The sequence below is a fragment of the Miniopterus schreibersii genome (assembly GCF_964146895.1).
Source record: "Miniopterus schreibersii genome assembly, chromosome: 9".
Lineage (NCBI taxonomy): Eukaryota > Metazoa > Chordata > Mammalia > Chiroptera > Miniopteridae > Miniopterus > Miniopterus schreibersii.
In genome coordinates, this window is record NC_138118.1 from 47078601 (window position 1) to 47101102 (window position 22502).

Sequence of the window (22502 nt, forward strand, 5' to 3'; positions counted from 1 at the left end):
CGCCCCTCAGACCATCTACTGTGCAGACCCCAATGGCAGCCTCCGCTGGTCAGTCTGTGCAGTGCACGCCGAGAAGGTGGGAACCAGTTCCGCAATCAAACTCGCAAAGGCACAAAGCAACACACAGGCGGAGAGTCCGCCCTGCAAGGTCCCGCCGCCCTTGCTCCAAGGCACCCAGCCGGAGGGGACCCAAAGTCAGCTCCACGCAGCTCTCCACACCGCTGGTCTGAGCAAAGGTGGAGCGGCTTCACAGGCCACCAGGGGGCCCCTCAGGGCCGGTCACAGATCCCAGCCTCTTGGCACCCAGGAGCTCAGGGCGGGAGGACACCCTCAGGGCTGGTTGCAGAACTCAGCCTCCCAGCACCGGGAGCTCAGGGTGGGAGGGCTCCTCCCCTCCCCCATGCCACGCAGATTCAGCGCTTTCTGGGGCTCAACACAGTGCCTCACAGGGAGGCAGAGGGTCCCCGTATGCGGGTGCTCAGCGCAGTCCTCTGGTCCCTCACTACTTGGGTGCCACAGGCCTTGGGACAGCCTTCCCTATGGTCAGCACCCCAAGCACCAGACGCCGGTCGCAGCCGCCACTAGAGGCTTTGTTTCCTAGGAAGGCGCTGTCTCCTCCCGGACTCACCACTCCCCTGGGTCCCCCTGCCCTGTGCGCGGGGCGCTCCTTCCTCTCTCTGCTCCGGGTGTGGGATCCCTGCTTTTGAATGTTGTCTGTGGAGCTTTGCAGCCTCCAAGCCTTCAGGCTCGGAGCCCAGCACAGGCTTCGGGGGGACTCCCCCTTCCAAGGGCCCCCTCTCTTACCGGACTCCGTGATGGTTCCTCAGTGCTCCCCACTCACACTTCGTCCACTCAGGTATGTTTCTCTGTTTTTTTTCAAGCTGGTTACATAGGATTTTAGAGGAAATCAAGTCCGTGGCTGGAGCGGGGGCGCTGCTGCTTCTCACAGGGCGCCATCTTCCTCCAACCTCCTTTTTGATTTTTTGTCTGGAAGACCTATCCAGTGAAGTTAGTGAGGTGTGAAAGTCCCCTACTATAACTGTATTGCTGTCTATTTCTCCCTTAAAGTCCTCTAGAAGTGTTTTTACAAATTTATATGCTCCTATATTGGGAGCAGATATGTTTACCAGGGTTATATCTTCGTGTTGGATTGATCCCTTTAGTATAATGTAATGACCTTTCTTGTCTCTCATATGCTCTTCATTTTGAAGTCTGTTTTGTCAGATGTGAGTATTGCTACCCGAACTTTTTTTGTTTCCATTTGCATGGAATTTTTTTTGATCTTTTCACTCTCTCCCTGTGTGTCTTTTGTTCTGAGGTGGGTCTTTTATAGACAACATATATTTGGTTCATGTTTTCTTATTCAGTCAGCCACTCTATGTCTTTTTGTTGGGGCCTTTAATCCATTTACATTTAAGGTTATTATTGACATGTACTTATGTATTGCCATTTTAATTCTTTATGCCTATGTCTCTCTCTCTGTACATATATATTTCTACTTCTAATTACAGCAGTTCCTTTAACATTTCCTGCAATGCTGGTTTGGTGGTGATAAACTTCTTTAGCCTTTTTTTTTTTTGTCTGGGAAGCTCTTTATTTCACCGTCTACCTTGAATGATAGTCTTGCTGGATAGAGTAGTCTTGGTTTCAGATCCTTGTTTTGCATTACCTTGAATACTTCATGCCATTCCCTTCTGGCCTATAGATTTTCTGTTGAGAAGTCAGCTGACAGGTTTATGGTACCTCCTTTGTAGGTAACAGATTGCTTTTCTCTAGCTTCCTTTAAGATTCTTTGTCTTGAATTTTTGGCATTTTAATTATGGTGTTGGGCATGGGCCTCTTTGGATTCTTCTTGTTTGGGACTCTCTGTGCCTCCTGAATTTGTGTGACTTTTTCCTCCCCCAGGTTAGGGAAGTTTTGTGCCATTTTTCTTTAAACATGTTCTCTCACTCTTGCTTACTTTCATCCCCTTCAGGCATTCCTATAATGCGAATATTGTTACATTTCATGTTGTCCCACAGCTCCTTAGACTGCCCTCCTGTTTTTTAATTGTTTTTTCTTTTTGGATCTCTGATTGAGTGATTTTTTCTACCCTGTCTTCTAATTCGCTGATCTGATCCTCAGCTTCCTCTAATCTGCTGTTTATTCCTTCCAATGTATTCTTTATTTTTGCTGTCATTCTTAATTTCCTTCGTAGTGTCCATATCTTTTCATGGTGTTGAGCATCCTATAATCAGTATTTTGAACTCTTTATCTGATAGATTGCTTATCTCTATTTCATTTAACTCTTTTTCTGAAGACATCTCTTGTTCTTTCATTAGGGGCTTGTTTTTGGCCCTCCCATTTTGGCTGCCTGTTTGGGTTTGTTTCTGTGTATTAGGTAGATCTGCTAGGACTCAGTCTTTTGGATGTTCTCTGATGCAGGCCAATGTCAGATGCTATGCTGACTGGCCTTGAGTACCCTGTTTGGAGCTATCAACAGCCCTTGGCTTGAGGTCTTCTCTACTGGGGCAGGATGCGGTTGGACAGGACCAAGATGCACACCAAAGTCTGCTTTTCCAAGGCCGGGGTCCAGAAGCAGATCAGGCAAAAATTCAAAGCACTCTGAGGTCTGCCTCTGCCTGCAGGTTGATTAATCTGATTCTCTTAATGAGCCTCAGGCTATAGAAACTCCACAGGATGGGATGGCTGATTGTTATCAGTCTCTTAAGGAGCCTCAGGCTGTAGAAACTCTTAGAGTGGGGCAAGAGGTTTTACTGCAGGGTAAGGCAGTTGCTTCCCCACCAGGCAAAAGAAGCAAAATGTCTGTCTGAGAAAGATGTCCTGTGCAATCTGAGGGAATGACTTGGCACAGAAATCCATAGGGGTGCCCTCTGAACTCTATCTCCAGAGCCCACAACCGTAGATTCTCCTAACACAGCTCCAGTCCACTCTGCCCTCCCTCTACTGGAGCCCAAGGTGAGTGGCTGCACGCAAAACTTTATGCACTGCCGCCTCAAGATGGTGCGTGCATTTCCAGCAGCCTCTCCCTGGCAGACAGAAACCTGGCTGCTTTTCACAGCCAGGTGTTATGTGGGCACCTTTCTCAGTTCTGGTGCTCTTGGCTAAGAAGCCCAGCCTGGAGTTTAGACCCTATAGTCTTTAGTGGGAACCCCCCACAGCTGAGATATCCCTCTGGACCGTTAGCTGTTGCCTGTGGGAGCCCAACCAGCCCTCTCGCACCATCTCCACCTTTCCTCCTTGGTTATGAGGGTGCTGTCCAGCTCATATTCAGTTGCAGTTGATTATTCAGGATGTTTTTTCTATATTTTAGTTGTAATCCCAGTTTGGTCCCGGGAGAGTATCAGTGTAGCTTCCACTCAGTCTGCTGCCATCTTTGATACTTTTATCATTCTTTAAAAGTTATTTTGAATTCATGAAATTAAAATTTTACTGAAAACTATCTATTTTGTACATTAAAAACTCCAATGAAAAAAGTAAATTGATTAAAATTATTTAATTTCTGTCTTTTATTTTTCTACTTTCATATCATAGATTATCTCAAACATATGAATTGGCACTTTATAATATACATAATCTGTTAATTTTGTCAATTTATTGAACTTGCCGTTTGAGAAACAAAGACAGTAGATAAATGAAATATATTGTTGCTAAAATAGACTAAGTAAGAAAACACCATTAAACACATCAATTAATGTGGGTTACTATGCAATCCACCCACTTTAGGCTAGTCTTTGCCTGCCTGAATTCTGAGCTTTGTATAAATTTTAAGAGAAAGAAGGCACAATCTTTGCATGCAAAATAACACTTGAGCTGAAACTGGAAATAAATTTTGATATGAGGAAATTTTGTTACACCTTAAAAACTAGTATGTATTTTTAATGGTTTGCTACCTATTTCGCTGTCATTTGACAGTGTGTATGTTATTTTAGGAAAAAGTAGCCATATATGGTTCTAATAGAATCCTTTGAATTGAAAACGGTACATAAATTGTATTAATGTCAAAGAATATCTTGATTTCAGGATGCCCCTAAATCGGGTACTAGTTGCAGCTCTCGCTGTTCAAGTTCCAGACAGGATTCTGAGAGCACAAGGCCAGAATCTGAAACAGAAGATATATTATGGGAAGACTTGTTACATTGTGCAGAATGCCGATCATCTTGTACCAGTGAGACAGATGTGGAAAATCCTCAGATTAATCCATGTGTGAAAAAAGAATATAGAGATGACCCTTTTCACCAGGTTGGTTTACAGTTTTCATGGGCTATTTTTCCCTTTATTCTCCAGGTTGATTTTAATTTCTATTAGTAGATAATTTAAGCCACTGGTGGTTTCTACAGGTTTTTTTCTCCTTTGAATGTATGTACAAATTTTACAGAGATTGAAAAAAGAGCTTACATTCAATTAAAATAATATTCTGGTAATTTTTAAATTTTTTTAATGTGAGCTGTGATGACTTCATTGGAACATAGAATCTCAGTATTTATATTATGGTTGTGTCTCTAACCTTGCAAACATATGTTCTGAGAAGTTGGTAAATGGAGTTTGGTTAAGTCAAATTGTGTTTTAGATGCAGTAGTCTTTTACTCACTCAACATACTTCATGTCAGATTTATCTATACCTGTGGCCTTCACTTCACAAATCTATATTTCGTGAATATCAGATTGTATCTCCAAATGCCTATAGTAGTGCTACCAATAGAAATATGAGTCACATGTGTAATTTAAAATTTTCTGGTAGCCTTTAAATTAATTTAAAGTTGAAATTAATTTTAGTATCTTTTATTTAACCCAGTATATTCAAAATATCACTTCAACATATAACTAATGTGAAAAATATTAATTAAATATTTTTTATTTTTTTATACCGAATGTCTTCAAAATCTATTGTGAACACTTATAGCACATCTAATTTGGACTAAGCACATTTCATGTGCTCAGTAGCCACATGTGAGTAGGACGTAACACAGGTCTATGTGGGTAACACAGGTCTATGGGACATCTTCATTTGAATGTTTCACCATTACATCAGATTTAACCAAACATACCATCTTTCCTCATAAATTTGTTTTTCTTATGGCACTCAGAATCTTGGTGAATGACATCTCTATCCATCTACTCACTTGTCCAGAAACCCGGTGGTCAACTCTTCCTTACTTCTCTCTATTATCCAAGTCCTCATGAAATCCTAACAATAAAACCAACAAGTAAACTTAGAAAACTAGAGATAGAAGGGAACTTCCTTAATCTGATAAAAGGTAGCTATCAAACAATCTTCTAAAAACCTATATATTTAATGTTGAAATTTTAGGAGCATTTTTATTAAAGACAAGAGATACTCATTATCACTACTTTTTCTATGAAAATTCTACCAGTATGTTTATCTCTCTGTTTTCAGTTGGACTTAGAGAGATATAAAGTTCACATTAAAGAACAAAATGTCAATAGCAGAAACAATTTTGAAGAGCTACAGGGGACTCTCCATACTGGATATAAAAATGTATTTTAAAGTATAGTAATTAAGATGTATGATATAGACTTATACTATAGACTGAATGTTTGTGTCCCCACCAAAATATATGTGTTGAAACCTAATCCCCAATATGATCCTATTTGGAGGTGGGGCACCTGGGAGGTAATTAGACCATGAGGGTAGAGCCCTCATGAATAGGATTAGTGCCCTTATAAAAGAGGCCCCAAAGAGCTATGTTGCCTCTTTCCCCATGTGAGGTTACAGGAAAAAGAGGGCAGTCTCTAAACCAGAAAGTGGGGTCTCACCAGACACTGAATCTGTTGGCACTTTGATCTTTGGACTTTGTATCCTCCAGAACTGTGAGAAATAAGATTTCTATTTCTAAACCATCCAGTCTATGGTATTTTATTATAGCAACCCGAAACCAACTGAGACAGTGTATAAACAAACAGACCAATGAGTCAGAATAGAAAACCCAGAAATAGACATGTGCTTATATGGATCCCTACTATATGGCATAAGTGGTATTACAAATCACTGGGAAAGGGATGGATTATTTAGTATATGGTTGTGGGTCAAATGATTATTCATACATAAAACTGTATTCCACATCATTCTTAAATGTGAAGTAGCAAAACTTAAAAGTACTTAGAAGGAAAGTATAGGAGAAAAATCTTTGCTTCTTCAGGTATGAGAAGAATTTTTTAAACAAGATAGAAAAAGCACAAGCAAACATCTAAAAGCAAACATCTAAATCGGGGGATTTCTCTGGCCGGTGTGACTCGGTTCGTTGGAGCATCATCTCCTACACCAAAGGGTTATGGGTTTGATTGCCTGTCAGGGTACCTACCTACGTTGTAGGTTTGATCCCAGTTCAGGGCCCTTATGGGAGGCAACTGATTGGTGTTTCTCATATTGATGTTTTTTCCCCCACCTCCTCTCTCTAAAAAAACAAAAAATAGAGAATTGGCGAATTTGAATATCTTAAAATGTAAAACTTTGGGTACAAATTAAGCCATAAATATTGTTAAAAGACAAGTCACAGGCTAGAAGATACTTCCAACATGATAACTCAAAGTATTACTGTACAGAGCACACAAAGAACTTCAACATGTGAATAAAGTAAAAGACAAGTGACTCAGTAGAAAAATGGACAAAGGATGTGAACAGGCAACTCACCTAGATGACTAATATATAATAAGTAAAAATGGTCAAGTCAGCCTTGTTAGTAATCAGGGAAATGTAAATTAGAACAATGAGGTATAATTTCATATTGATCAGGTTGTCTAAATTTTTTTAATCTGATAAATTTCAACATTGGCAAGAATGTGAAGAAAGAACTCTTATTCAATGCTGATGTTAATATAAATGTGTACAACTACTTTGGAGAGCAGTTTGTCATTATAGAGTAAAATTGAAGTTCTGCATACTCTGAGACTCTTTCATCTCTAAGGAAACTTTAGAAGCTGGACACAAAGAAGACATATAAAAATATTTTATATCTGTATGGTATTGCATTGTGCATGATAGTGAAAAATTAAAAATAATGTAATAGTCAACAGTAGTATAAACCATGGCATATGATATAACAATATACAGCAGTGAAATTGAATGAACTCAGCTTCATATATCAAAGGGAACAAATCTTGTGAATATAATTTTGAATGAAAAAATCAAGTTCCAGAACTATACATACAATACGCCATTTATATAAAGTTTTAAAACATGCAGGTTATATTATATATTGTTTATGGATAAAAGCATATGCAGTAAGAGTATAAAAACATGCAAGGGATTAGTAAACACCAAATTTAGGATAATAAATCTGGGAAATATAAGAAGGAAATGTTGTACAAAGTGAGTTTCAATTTTGCTTGTAATATTTTTAAAATTAAAATATCTGCAGCAAATAAGGGAGAAAGTTAAAATATGATAAAACTGAGTGTTATTATTTTCTTATTGAAATGTTTCACTTTAAAATATATTCATTAGTTTTGGTATTGGCTACAGGAAAGTGTCAGGGGACAGAAGCTTTGCTACAGGGATTGAGGACTGAGAATGAGGAATGAGGTTTAAGAAGCATGGCTGAGAAAGTTTGGAAAAAATGAAGTACTGATTAGGTGAGGAAAGAGAGTTTGGGTCCCCACCCCCTCCCAAAGATAGGAAATATTTAAGCACATCTGTGCATAGGAGAAAATCAGTGGGGAAATTGAAGAGGTACAGGAGAAAAAGTTGAATGATGTTTCTTAGGATTCTTGAAGGAAAACCTAGTTAGGAAGCTTAAATACCTCTTCCATAGGAAGAGGAATACATCTTCTGTTGAAATAGGAGGAGGTGGAAGAGGAAGAGTGCCTGAAACACTAAGATGATGAGAGAGTTACTGCCTGATGATATCTATTCTGTGAGTGCAGGAGGTTAGGGGGTCTATTAACAATAAGAAGTGAGATGATAGGGTGGGGGACTTGTGGATGGTGATAAAGGCTTGAAATAATCATTTGTGCTAAATGGAGATAGTGGAGAGAGAGTATGTGTGTGCATGTATTCAAGCCAATTTAAAAAGTCACAGTCACATTGGTAAAGGTCTAGCTAGAATCTAAACCATGAATTTATAGTTGTTCATTCCACATAGTTGGAATATAGTTGTAATCATAATAGCAAACATTTAATAAGCATTTGCTATATGCCAGGCACTGTGCAAAGTAAAAAAAAAAATAAAAATGCCTGTGATACCTGGCTGGTGTGGCTCAGCAGTTGACCGTTGACCTGTGAACCAGGAGGTCATGATTTGATTCCCTTCAGGGTATATGCCCAGGTTTTGGTCTTGATCCCCAGTGGGGGGCATGTAGGAGGCAGCCGATCAATGACCCTCTCTCTCTCATCATTGATGTTCCTATCTCCCTCTCCCTTCCTCTCTCTGAAATCAATAAAAAACAACAAAAACATTCAAAAAAGAAAATGCCTGTGAACTATTTTTTTCTAAGTATATCTTTATTGATTTCAGAGAGAGGAAAGGAGAGGGGGAGAGAGAGAAAAACATTAATGATGAGAGAGTCATTGATTGAGCCCGCAACCCGGGCATGTGCCCTGACATAGAATCGAACCCCGATGGCCTGGATCCTAGGTCAACGCTCAACCGCCGAGCCACGCCCGGCTGGGCTGTGAACTGTTTTCCCAGAGGGTACCATAAGCTGCATAGAAGCAGGGACCATGTGTTCTTTTGCTCATTGTTGTATTACACAGAACTGGTACATAGTAGGTGTTTAATAAATATAAGTTGAGTGAATGAAACGAAATAAAAATTTTTCAAAGCATGCTGATTAGTCCTGTCTTAAATGATTAAAAAATTGTTTTTAACAAATACTATACAGAATAAATTTGTCCTAAATTTTTCACACCATTCTGCTCCTTTTTTGATAAGATAAAGATTTTTTAATGTTCTACTCTGCATATCTGATCGTATTCTAGGTTTCTATTGGTTTTGCTTTGGATGAAAGACTAGATTTTACGTACACTTCTTATTGTCAGACTTCTGAAAAATAGGCTCAGGTTTTCAGTTTTACTAGTAGTCATGTAATGGAAATTAGCTCCCTTTAATGAGAATCTGCCAGCTGCTTTCTTGTATTAGGTTTGGAGGACCCTTTTCTGCCTACTTTAAGACTCAAAAATCCCTTACAAAGAAACACTAAGCATTTGAATCAGCATATTCTTGTCAGGATGACCAAATCTGTTTTTGTTTCATTGTTTGTTCTATTTTCTTTGTAAATAGTAACTGAAACATTTCTACAGGAGAAAATTTTCTTCCTCTAGTCATAGCTGAATATATAATAAAATATAAAACCATATTCAAGTGAAATTCATCTTTTAGTGGGGAAAGCCAGATTTTAATGGATACAGTTCCCACAGGTGGAAACTCCAGTAAAGCAGTTGTCATGGTGAATTTATTTGAAATAAAACCTGCCACTGTTTAAGTTTTATGGTTGTCAGGCAATTTTGAATGAACAAGAAGCAAAGCAGTTAAGATCTAGAGTGAGGATAAAAAGCAGTCGTTAAAGGAGTTCCAGATTTTAGTTTGAAAAGTATACAGAGAGGAATCTGTGTGATATAATTATAAAATGAAATTATTTGCTTCAGTGTTTTCCCTGAGCCTTTTTTAAAAGATGTTTTATGTATGCTGCTCTCCATACATTTAGGCAGTACATGTTTCAACAAGACTGTTTTTTAGAATATATGCATTTGACAAACATATACACAGGTATAGGGCTTTTTCATTAACTCTCTTCTCTTTTGCCTTTTGGCTTTCTAGAAATAGGAAAATAATAACAAATCTAGTTAGAGTAACTGGGAAGGTAGGCGAGCAAAATGAGTACTTTCGGAAGGAGAATGAAGAACTTCTTGATTTCTATTTCTCTCTGTAGATGGACCTTCTTGGTATTGATAGGCCTTGCTTCATGTAATTGGAAAACCTTTAATTCACTATTACAGACTAAGAGTTTAAAAAAAACACACACCTGAGTGTCAGTGGTTGCAATCTATTGCTTCTCAGGCTTAACACTTTCCATTCAGCTTCTTGCATTTGTTCCTAGCTTTTTAGTTTATGTTTCATAATTATTAAGCTTCCAAGGAAAATTTGATACATATTTTGGTACAAATTATTTCTACCCCAAATAAGAATATTTTGTTTGCAGATAAATTATGGAACATCATTTGAGAAAAGTGGTTAATTACCAGTATCTCATAGCCCTTAAGGTTCTCCAGTAGTAAAATATATATTATGAAGGTTAATGTATATTAAAATACTATGTATTTGGGAAAGATAAATTTTTAGAGGAAACCTCTTGATAGTCAAATAACTACATGTAAAAGCTTTGTCAATAGCATGACTACAGGCATTATGGTTTGCTTGTAATTATTCATCAGCTTTTATGTTGTTTATAGTAAACATGGTATATATAGCTTTACATAAATAAAATTAATGTGTGAGGCAGAATAATAATAATTTCCCTTATGTTTTCTTACGTATTGTTGAAATACTGTTTTATACCTTTAATCAAAATGAATCAATGCCACTTTACTCCCCCTAGAGGGAAATATATTCCTTAAATTTACAGAAGCATATCTTTATCCTATTTTAATCATATTTTGTCCTCCAAATAATAACTATAACTAGAGTAGATTATTCTGTTCATTGTTAGAAGTTATTTTAATGAAATATGTTATAAAAATAAGTTAGAAGTACTATAATGTCAACAAATTCATCCCATTCTGGGTCTAATCTCAGTGTTATTTCTCCTATCACTATCTGCTAAATAAAAATTAGTTTCATTAATTTTGTTGCTATCATTAACCCCCAACTATCCTATTTTGAAATTTTATTCCTTTAATTATAGATCTAAAACAAACATTACCCTCTGATTCTTTGCATTAAAGCTTTTAATTTTTCTTTTTACCTTTTTTTTTTATTTCTTAAAACATTAAGAAATACTTTATATTACTTGGGAAAGTAATTCTAGTTATTTGTGCTTCAGTTTACAATTTTTGCTCTGAGGAAAAGAAACTTAAATTGATCCTTTGGAATAGTGCCAGATTAAAATATCAGGAAAAGTAAGTCAAGTATTAAGGGTAGGTGTGTGAGGAAGAGTCTCTTTCAGGATGAGATTGTATCACTATTTAGTCTTTCAAGAGGTTCAAATCTCAGCTGTCATTTTTTTGTATTGAATGATTATAAGTTGGACAGTTAGTAATATGAACAATGTGATATCTGTTTGTCTTTGAACATTAGTATATTACTAGCTGTACAGACAGATCGACAGCTAAGTGCTTTTGGTGACATACTTTAGAGTAGTTTTGAACAATATATCACCTAATATCTGTTTTAGGAAGTTCTTAACATATACATTTTTATAACTGTAATATCTTATGCCATCTGTTTAATGTATATGCTAATTTTAAGATAGAATTTTAGTGTCACTAACATTCTGTGTTTATAAATATAGATACTAAGCACACAGGTATGTTCTATTTCTAAAATATAAATGCATTCACCTATTTCTGTTTTTTAATGTAGTTAAAATTGTGTGTGTGTGTGTATGTGTATGTTTTATTTAGGAAATAAGATAAACGTATTCACCAATTTCTATTTATTTTTTTATAGAGTCATTTGCCCTGGCTCCACAGTTCCCACCCGGGATTAGAAAAAATAAGTGCTATAGTATGGGAAGGCAATGACTGTAAGAAAGCAGACATGTCTGTACTTGAAATCAGTGGAATGATAATGAACAGAGTGAGTTTTTCAGTTCACGGATAAAACAGTGATTATTAATATATTAAATACTTACTGGAATGTTATGTTTATAACCTACTCACCTCATTTTTCAACCTGAAAAAAAGTTACTTGTATTTGCCTTTCGCATTGATTTAAACAGTGATTTGTCAGCAAACCACTCTCATCTTTTATTGTTTTTAGTCTTACAACCAAGAATAGATACAATCTAAAATTTTCTTCTTTTATGTTATTCTTTCTTTTGCTTTCAGTGGATCAAGTTGAGGAGCTGCTAGATATATACAAGTTTTGATGAAGATTTATTTTTCTTTATCCCTCCTGGCTCATTTGTTTATTAGTACCCAGAACTTTAAAAAATTCAAACAAGAAAATTTGTATTGATACTTGCTTGCCTAGTTAAATGTATAGAAGTAATGCGGCTAGAGGTAAACATCTTGAGTAGTTGGAAACAGAGTATAAATACCGTGGATTTTAACTTCAGTTTCCGTTACATTTTTTAATCAGATCATTGCTACTTTTTAATTTTTACCTGATTCCTCTGGATGGCTAGTCATGATGTAACTTGCAGTTCTAAATTTCTTGTGCATTGTTATGCTAGAACTGTTGTACACACTTTATGTAGGACAGGAATTAAAGTAACAGTATAGAAATTGATCTACTTCCTCTTTCATATCTCAGTGTGAGCAATGAAAAGCTATTGGCAAGGAGTCTCTAGTTGGTGCTCTACATCTTAACTATCTGTGAACTAGCAGATTGTTTACATAATGTGTAGAATGATAAAAGTTAGTTAGATTATATTTAAGGTTTCTCCTCGTTCTACCATTTTTATATTTTCCCATTATTTAATTTTTAGTTTCCTTTTTAATAATAACCCTACCTTCTTTCCCTTCTCTTATTTAATTGTTCCCCCCCCCAACATTTTTTCTCTTCTATAATGGTTTTAGAATTTATGGAGACGTCCATATTGAGCTCTTTGAAGAAAATACAAATTATAAATTTATTAAATAAATAAGTATAATTCTAGACATTTTCTTTAATGAACTAAATTTAAGTAGATGTGAGATCTCATTCTTTTTAATATTGCAGTATTTGTGAGTATTTCTAACTTTTGAAATAATGAGATACATAGAATTTTTTTCAAGATCTCGGTAAGACCAAGATAGTTCATCTGTTTTGCATCTATTAGTGAATTAGAGATCTGATAATGAACTGTTTTTGAAAAATGAAGAAATAATGGCTTACTTTTTACACATAATAGGCTCTTAAACTTTGAGTACATTTAAATATTATTATTCATGTATTAAAATTAATATATTTTAACAGACTGATTTCATATTGCTATAAATAAAATTTTACTTAATAGTTCATTTTACTGTAGGTGAAATTTGTGTAAGTCTTTTTTTCTTTTTTCTTTTCTCTCTATAAAGGTGAATAGCCATATACCAGGAATAGGATACCAGATTTTTGGAAATGCAATCTCTTTAATCCTGGGTTTAACTCCATTTGTTTTCCGACTCTCCCAAGCTACAGACTTGGAACAACTCACAACACATTCGGCTTCAGAACTTTCCGCGATTGCATTTGGTTCTAATGAAGATGTCATAGTTCTTTGTATGGTTATTATAAGTTTTGTGGTTCGTGTGTCTCTTGTGTGGATTTTCTTTTTTTTGCTCTGTGTCGCAGAAAGAACTTATAAACAGGTGAGTATAAACAGACTTCTGAGTAGAGAACACTTCATCCTTTCCCTAATCGAAGTATTTCTGAAGTATTTTAGCATTTCATTAAATCACCCTGAGCTGCTAATTCTTTTCTTGTTTTGGTTTTGTAGCACTTAACTAAATCATAACAATCCATATTTTGTTGATTTTTGTTTTTCTATGGTAATCTACTTGAAAATTAATCCTTATCTTTATCTTTTTTAGCGCTTACTTTTTGCAAAACTCTTTGGACATTTAACATCGGCAAGGAGGGCTCGAAAATCTGAGGTTCCTCATTTCAGGTTGAAGAAAGTACAAAATATAAAAATGTGGCTCTCTCTTCGGTCCTATCTTAAGGTAGAATGCTAGTGATAAAAGTACTCTTAATGTGCTGGCTCCCTCTCAGAGTTCCCCTTTCTTTGTCAATATGTAGGTATGTCTAGATGTGTATTCACGTATGTACTCACGTAGTGCTGTGTGGCCGTACTTCGTGTTCTTTATGCTCCATATGCAGAACTCCAAAATAAATGTTTAACTGGTTCAAAATAAATGTTTAACTGGTTCTACTAAAACACCAGAAGGCTTAAATGCATTTGAGGTAGATGATTCGAGGTTAGGTTGTTCTAAATTTATCTTTGTTCATAAATCTCACCAACATCTACTCATTCAAAAGCTAGATTAAAGATTTTGTTTCTGTCTAGAATGGTTATCACAAGCCAGCAGAGGGAGCCCACTGCTTAGAAAAGAATTTCTCAAAAATAATTTGTAATCAGAGTCACCTCAATGAAGTGGCCTATTACTATTTAAAAATACTAGCTTGCAATTCTAAACCATTCTTTTCATGCTGTTCTTTTCTTTAATCTTTTAAAATAACGTTTCTAATTATGGAAGTAGATTTAAAAAACACAACTCAGGAAGAAATGGGAAATATCTGAATTAATTTTAGGAAAACACTTCTGAGTATTATTTATTTATTGCATTGAGTAGCAATGAATTTTATTATGTACAGAGTTGACCCAAAGACCAAATATCCTCTAACATAGCTAGATCTTTAACACTTTTTATTTTGAAGTAACAATGAAAGAAATGAAAAGAATTTTGCACTATTTGTCTAGCCTTCTATTTAAAATATTCATTATTCTGCTTATTTAACTTGTTAAATTCAACTAAGTCTCCATTGGGAAATGCTACAAATTGGGGTAGATTATTTTTTCTCACTGTGACATTTCTGTTGTATGGAGGGATGAATATGACTTAGCAAGAAGCCACCCCACATTTCCCTTTATCAACCCTACGTAGGTATTGCATTCTTTTGTACATGAATTACTTTATTCAATAAACACTTATTTAATACTAACCATGTGCCATCCACTATCCATGAGATGAAATTCCCTACTCTTATGAGCTTAAACTTTAGTGACATTTAACCGCAGACCTATAAATTATCCTTGGAATTTACTTCTTTCTCTTGCATTACCAACATCCAGTTTATCACCAGTTTCCACCCTTTGCTTCCAAAATATATATTGAATTCATTTACTTACATTTGTTTCTATCTCCACTACCTTAATTGAAACCAGTTTGCGCTACTGCAGTTGCCTCTAACTAGCCTTCCAGCAGTCAGATTTCCTCCTTCTAACACTTCCTTCAGTCTACCACCAGAGATCTTTTTTAAATGTAGATTTGATCATATAATTCTTAAAACTTTTTAGAGGACCTTCATTGCTCTTAGGATAAAGAACAAAATCTAACAGGGCTTATGATGCCCTTCATGACCCAGCTCTTGCCAAAAGCCTGTCTTTCTTGTCTAATATTTAAACACTTTTCTTCCTACATTCCAGCCACACTAGACTGCTTCTGTTCTTTGAATGCACTATGGTCTTTCCTGTTCTGTGTTCTTACATGTACTCTTCCTTCTGCCAAGAACATTGCCATGTGCCTTCTTATCCTCCCTGCACCTTAGATTGGTATAAATATCACTTTCTTAGGGAGGTCATCCCAGGCCCATACAATCTTACATTGGGAGTTAGGAGTGTGAGCCTGGAAAGATCTCTCTAAGGAAGCGATATTTATATCAAACTCCCTACCAATTTTTTGAAAGCATTCTATACTTTTCCTACATAGCACTCATCACAACTTATCACATATATCTGTGCTTATGAGATTGATGTCTGACGCCCTATTAGTTCCTGTGAAGGTGGGGTCTGTGTTTGTTTTGTTCTCTGCTGTATTTCCACCACCTAGCACAGTACTTCATTCTGAGTAGGTGATTAAGAAACATTTGTTGAATGAATAACTTGTGTTTGAAAAAATGAAATATTTGGAAATTATGCTAAGAATTCTAGGCTATATATTCACCATTTCCACTGTGTTGCAAATCCTCAGGAAATAGTAACACTTTAAAATTAAAATTCATATAACAAATTAGGTATATTTTCATTATTGTAAGTTATGATTAACCTGTAGTTATGGATAGCACCTTAACTGAAAGCATGGAATTGGCTGCTAATTAGTAAATATATTTAAAAGTGTTTTCCCTTTTTTCCTCCAGCGTCGAGGTCCTCAACGATCAGTTGATGTAATAGTTTCCTCTGCTTTCTTGTTGACTATCTCAGTTGTATTTATCTGTTGTGCCCAGGTGAGTTAACTTGTTCTGTATAGATATTATATAATCAGAGCTATAAATATTCAGCTTCAAAGGTTTCCTAATAATAAACAATACAAGTAATAATATAAGTAAAACGAGTCACACAATTTTGAAATTGGCTTTTTGCAGTTTATTATTTTTTTCAGTAGAATAAATAAATGCATCTTATTCATCTCTGTGCCACACTAGTGGATAGCATATTCTCAGATGTCTATTGATTGGACATATAATAATTAGTTTTTGTCTGTAATTCACCTGGTTATCTTTATTTCCCAAAGCAAACTTATGAATGACTATAGTTATAAATTGTTTCATACAATTTTCTATGGATCTCTGCTTTATTCACATTTAATATTAATTATTTTATATCTGAGTTGTCACTGTGACTTGACTGCCTCATTCTCTGTAAAATAATTCTCATTGACCAAGATTAGTCAGGAAACACAGAAGTATCTCAGGATTTAATATGTTTTTTATTGATTTCAGAGAGAGGAAGGGAGAGGGAGAGAGAGAGAAACATCGATGTGAGAGAGTCATTGATCAGCTGCCTCCTGCCTGCCCCCTACTGGGGATCAAGCCTGCAACCCAGGCATGTTCCCTGACTGGGACTCGAACCATGACCTATAGTTTGTGCTATAAAATTTAAACTTCTACTTCAAGTAATATGACATTACTAGATTACCTGAAAATTCTTCTGCTTTAAAACATCATACAGTCCTGGAAAAATAAAACCCAGCTTTATTTATATATATGTATGTAGTGTGTGTATGTGTGTGTGTGAGAGAGCTTATAAGACAGTAGGAACCAAAATGAAGATAAAACTGAAAAACAGAGCAATTAAGTATATGTGTTAATGCATAGCAGCCCTAGGATAAGAAAGTAAGGTACATTTTCAATCTTAGTATCCTAAAGACTTGAGATTTTATGCCCACATGAAGACAGAAGATGAGGCCTCAACCCGCATGCATACATTCTTATACATGCTTACACATAAAGCCAGAACCCTCACAGGCCTGTAGTCTCCATGAAAAGGTGGAATAAGAAAAGCAGTCTGCCCACCAGCACAGGAAGATGATAAGGAATCTTGTCTCTGACTCTGCCTGGACTCTGGCAAGGAAGTGGGGGAAAGTCTCTCCTAAGAACTGTAGGTGTGCACTTATTACAGGTTCAGGGTTAAAACGCACATTATAGGTCTTGTCCTGTAACCCCTGTGTTAAGTTAATATGAAAAGTTGCCCTAGGCTCTTCGATACCTAGTGGAAGCAAAACCAAGATTGTTCTGGGGTATATGACTTCATCCTAGGACTCAAAAGATTTTCACAGATAAAGCCTCTTTAGGTTTCAAAACACATGAAGAAACAATACAGTATGAGTGTGTCAACAGATCAATAAACAGCAGGAATAGATCTCCAGCTACTTCAAATAATAGAATGATCAGATGGAAACTATAAGGTTAGCTTGTTTAAAATGATTAAAGATAGGTAACACTATTAAAAAAAAAAAATTTTGAAAGAGAACCAAACAATAATTCAGAGAAGTAAAAAATTTGGCATTGATATTAAAAACATAACAAGCAGAAAAAATAGCAGATTAAAAACAGCTAAAGATGGTGAGCTGGGAGAAGGGAAAAAATTACCCCGAATATAAGACAGTGATAAAGAGATTGAAATATGAAAAGGGAATTGAGACAGATGGGAGATCCAACATACATCTAACAGGAATTGCAGATGGAAAGAAGAGGGAGAGCAATATTTGGAGAGAGAATGGCTATGAATTTTTCTGAATTGATGAAAGACATTAATTTTCACCACACTTTGACACGTTGTAAAGAAACTGCAGAACACTGAAAACAAAATCTTAAAAGCAACCAAAAGAAAAAGACTGATTTCTGTCCTGAAAATTTCTAATTGCATCTGTCTTCAGGGTTTAATTTCCATGTTCCTGAAGTGCATCTTATAATTCTTCTGTCTTTTATAAACATAAAATCTATTCATTGCTAGCAACAAAAGACATGAAACAATAATATTGAAAGGTTTTGAATGTAAAAGAATAGAAAAAGTTACTGTAGGCAAACACTAGCCAAGAGGAAGCTGGTAAACTTTCATTAATATCAAATGAAATAGACTGTAATCCAAGAAGCCTGACAAAAATGAAAAGAATAATTCATCAAGAAGACCAATTTGTATGCATGTGATCATATAACTTTAAATATATCTATATATAACCAAAATCAGTAGCACTATAGTAAGAAATTGACAAAATACCACATTTGGAGGTTTCAACACATTTCTTTTAGTAATTGCTAGGTTAAGCAGACAAAAAAATATAATGAAGATATGTATCTAAACAAGATAGTCAAAATTTTATTCTAAAATTGGAGAATATGTACTCTTTTCAGGCATAAGGACAGCTATAACTTTTCCATGTTCTAGGTCACAGTAATTTTCAACTGATACTGTATGGGCCACTGATATAGCTGTAATGCAGTTAGAAAACAGTAACGGCAACAAAAAACCTCATACATTTGGAAATTTTAAAACATAAATAACATGTTTAAAAATAAAAAGCACAGTATTAAACTGTGAAATACTGGCACAGTTGAGGATTTTTTAAAAAGAATACCGGTGTAAGTTACTTTATGTCATTAAAGTTGAAAGCTTAGGTGGACAGTTTAATAGAAATGCATAATTTATTAAGACTGACTCAAAAAGTAATTGAAAAACTGAGATCTGTAACCATAAAGCAATATTGATTCAGTAGTTTAAAAATCTGCCACCAACAAAAAGCCTCTAGACCAATGTGGTTTTACAGGTGAATTTTGCCAAATATTCAAGTAGACAGGTAGTCCTAATCCTACACAAAATATCAAAAGAATAGAAAAATGGCATATTCCCCCAATTCATTTTATGCAGCTAATATGACCTTGATAGCAATACCAGAGAGACAGTATGAAAATGGGAAACGATGAGTTAGTTTCTCTTATTAATAACTTAGATGCAAAATACTAGAAAGATGAACCAGCAGTTTAATAACTAGAAATATGCCATGATCAAGATAGTTTATTCCTGGAATGCAAAATTTTCAGCTTTAGAAAATCCATTAATCTAGTTTGTGCTCCTTTAGGTGGTTAAAGGACAAAGAAGTGTCTGATAATCTCAATAGGTGCAGAAAACAAATTGGTAAATTTTATTGGAGATTTATAATGCAGTGTCTGGAAAGTACTGTTTTTAATCTGATAAAGTATATCTTTCAAAAATTATAGCAAACATTGTACATAAACATTTATTACCTTAGAGGTATTCATTTGAAAAACAAAAATAGCACACTTAACCTCTCTGCCACTTGATAGAGGGTATTAACCAGTAAAGACAGGAAAAAGAAATGACTTGTATAAAGATTGAAAAGGAAAAAACAAATCATAGACTAAATGATTGTATAGCACTTCAAGTGACTTTATAGACAAAATAAAATATGATACATTTTTTAGAAGATCAAAATCAACAAAAATGGCCCTAGCTGGTTTGCTCAGTGGTTAGAGTGTCAGCCCGAGGACTGAAAGGCCCTGGGTTTGATTCTGGCCAAGGGCACATGCCTTGGTTGTAGGCTCGATACTGGCCCCGGTTGGAGCTCGTGAAGGAAGTGACCAGTCGATGTGTCCCTCTCACATTGATGTTTCTCTCTCCCACTCTCTGAAAAGCAATGGAAAAAAGTATCCTCGGGTGAGGATTTAAAAAAAAAAAGGATCAACAAAAATGGTCACGTCAGCATTAAAAAAATCAATTTATCCCTATAAGCCAGAGAGCAGCAAACTTCCTCTGTAAAATAGCAAATATTTTAGAATTTTGCCTGACTCATGTAGTCTCATATTCTTCTCCCTCACCCCTCACTTAAAGTTTTAAGTACTACAAAAGACACCATAAGGACAAAATGGGAGTCTGGGGAAGGAAATTGGCAAAGTATGTGACTTAAATGGCATTGTTATTCAGAATATATAAATTACTTCAGAAATCAATAAGAAAAGCACACAACCTAATATAGAAAAAGTGAATGTGCAATAGAAAAAATTAACTTATAGAAGAGGAAACCCGGTAATCAATAAGCATAGGAGACATACTTATCCTCCCTAAGAATTGGGAGAAGTAAAATCAAAACAATAAGAAAACAATTTATACCCATCAGATTAGCAGGTAGTAAAAAGTTGGATAATACCAAGTGTAGGCAAAAATCAGAGGCAAAGGAGACTGATAACACTGCTGAGAGTATAAATTGGGACAACTGTTCCAGAGACAAATTCATAATACTTAATCAAGTTGAATATGTGAATAATATCCAAGGGACCCAGCAATTTTACTCCTACACATTAATTCCTAAAGAAAGCCTTACATTTGTGCACAAAGAGACGCATAAAAGAATGCTTATTACAGCATTGTTTGTAATACAGAAAATTGGAGACAAAATAAATGTTAATGGAGAGAGGAGGCCAATACATTGTGCTTGATTCTTTCACTGTAATACCTTATAGGAGTTTGAATGAATTTGAGCTTCATGTATCAACATGGATAATACTTGAAACCAAAGTTCAATGGAATAAAAAGCAAACTGAAGAATGATGTCGAAAATATAACATTTTTATAAATTTAAAAAAATATATAAAATAATATAGTTTAAAGATATATGTGTAGCTGAACTATAAACTGCATGAAAAAGATAAACACAAAATTTATTACCCTTACAGAGGGGATAGGGAAGAAATGGAATCATGATTAAGGATAAGTTTGAAGGGGCTTCAGCTGACTCTTTTATCTTTTAGTTTTCAATAATCTGAAATAAGTATTGCAAAATATTAAGATTTGACAAAAATGGTAGAGGCCCCATGGGTTTTGATTACATTATACTTCTATGTGCTTGAAATATTTCATAATAACTGTGAAGTGTTTTTAAAATGCAATACTATATTCATGGTCAATCTATGAAGTAAAATGTTGTTTTCTGTTAAGAAATTGTTTGACATTGCTTCTTCATGTTGTCTTTTTCAAACACTTTTAGTTGCTTCATGTGCATGAGATCTTCCTTGATTGTCACTACAATTGGGAGCTGGTAATCTGGTGCATCTCATTAACACTTTTTCTGCTAAGATTTGTTACCCTTGGATCAGAAACAAGTAAAAAATATAGCAATACCTCAATATTACTTACTGAACAGGTGAGGACACATGTTTATTATGTTATAAGTTAATGTCTTCAGCATACATATGAAACTGAAATGCTTTCATTTACTTTCAAATTTTTTGAGGAACCTAGATTAGGACCATTGTGTTATAAAGCAAAACCTGAAGCCTTTCTTCAGTGTTCCTGCCTTGGTGCAGATTTCAAATCTAATCTACTGTTTTTATGTCCCATTTTCACTTAGTAAGTACAATTTATAAAAATGATGGATTTAAAACCAGTAGTGGGATATGTTTGGTTTGCCGAGTAGCAGAGCCATGTTTGAATAAGTGTGAATTTTTATTCAATAGAAAGGATAAAGCATCATAATGTTGATGGTCAGTTTTATTTTGTATGAATTTGTTTAATATCTTTCTTACTATTTTACAGGAGTTATTCAAAGAAACTTTTGGCCAGGGAACTTGAGTATTTTTGTCAGGGATAGTTTGATTTTAAAAAATTGGTAACCTTGTCAAATGAGCTCAGTTAAAATGAAAGGGGAAAATAGCAAACAAACCAATTGATTTACTTTAGTTATTATTTATTCTTCAGGTTGATTTGGCTCTGGGATTAAAGTGTTTCCTCTTTTAAGTAATGACATCCAGTTTTCCTTACTTGTTGCAGCTTTTAATTATATTTGAAAATGTTTTTAAATTATTTTCTTCTAAAATAAGTTTATTGTAGGAAATTTAGAATGTAAAGTATGAAGAATATTAATATCACCTATAGTGTCAATAACCAGAGAAGTACCATTAATATTATAGTGAATGTCTTTCAGGTTTTTTTAAAAATGAGTATTTGTTAAAATTTTAAGTATTTTTGTTTGCTTTTTTTAATAAAAGATAAACCTATACTTGAAAATGGAGAAGAAACCTAACAAAAAAGAGGAACTGACAATAGTGAATAATGTTTTAAAACTGGCTACTAAACTGCTAAAGGTAAAAAAAAATTTTAAATGGATATAATGTAGAATATGCTGCTCTGGCATTATATCTGAGTCTTTTGTTTGTAGATCCTACCTTGTATTTGGTTTTCATGATTATCCACATTGTTTCCAAGTTATGTTTGAGCACATTCACACAATTTACATTTTACTTCTCATTGCAATACTAAACAAAGTAATCCAGATTATTTAATTTTGAAATTTTAATAACTTAAAATTTCAAGACTTTTAATAATGTTTAGAATATTGTAGACATTGG

At 35.0% G+C, this 22502-nt stretch overlaps 1 protein-coding gene across 4 annotated transcripts in view; it reads left to right on the forward strand.

The window, feature by feature from the left end:
- The window catches only part of PHTF2 (putative homeodomain transcription factor 2), a gene marked incomplete at its 3' end in the record, with an annotated part of 131609 nt that overhangs the window by 103532 nt on the left and 5575 nt on the right, over positions 1-22502 (forward strand). For all 4 annotated transcript variants that reach the window (XM_081147181.1, XM_081147182.1, XM_081147180.1 and 1 more), the window contains 7 exons: positions 4024-4242; positions 11625-11753; positions 13181-13453; positions 13676-13807; positions 16002-16088; positions 21143-21298; positions 22143-22238. In XM_081147181.1, the coding sequence (XP_081003307.1) occupies positions 4024-4242; positions 11625-11753; positions 13181-13453; positions 13676-13807; positions 16002-16088; positions 21143-21298; positions 22143-22238 (1092 nt within the window). The remainder of the gene's footprint in view (positions 1-4023; positions 4243-11624; positions 11754-13180; positions 13454-13675; positions 13808-16001; positions 16089-21142; positions 21299-22142; positions 22239-22502) is intronic.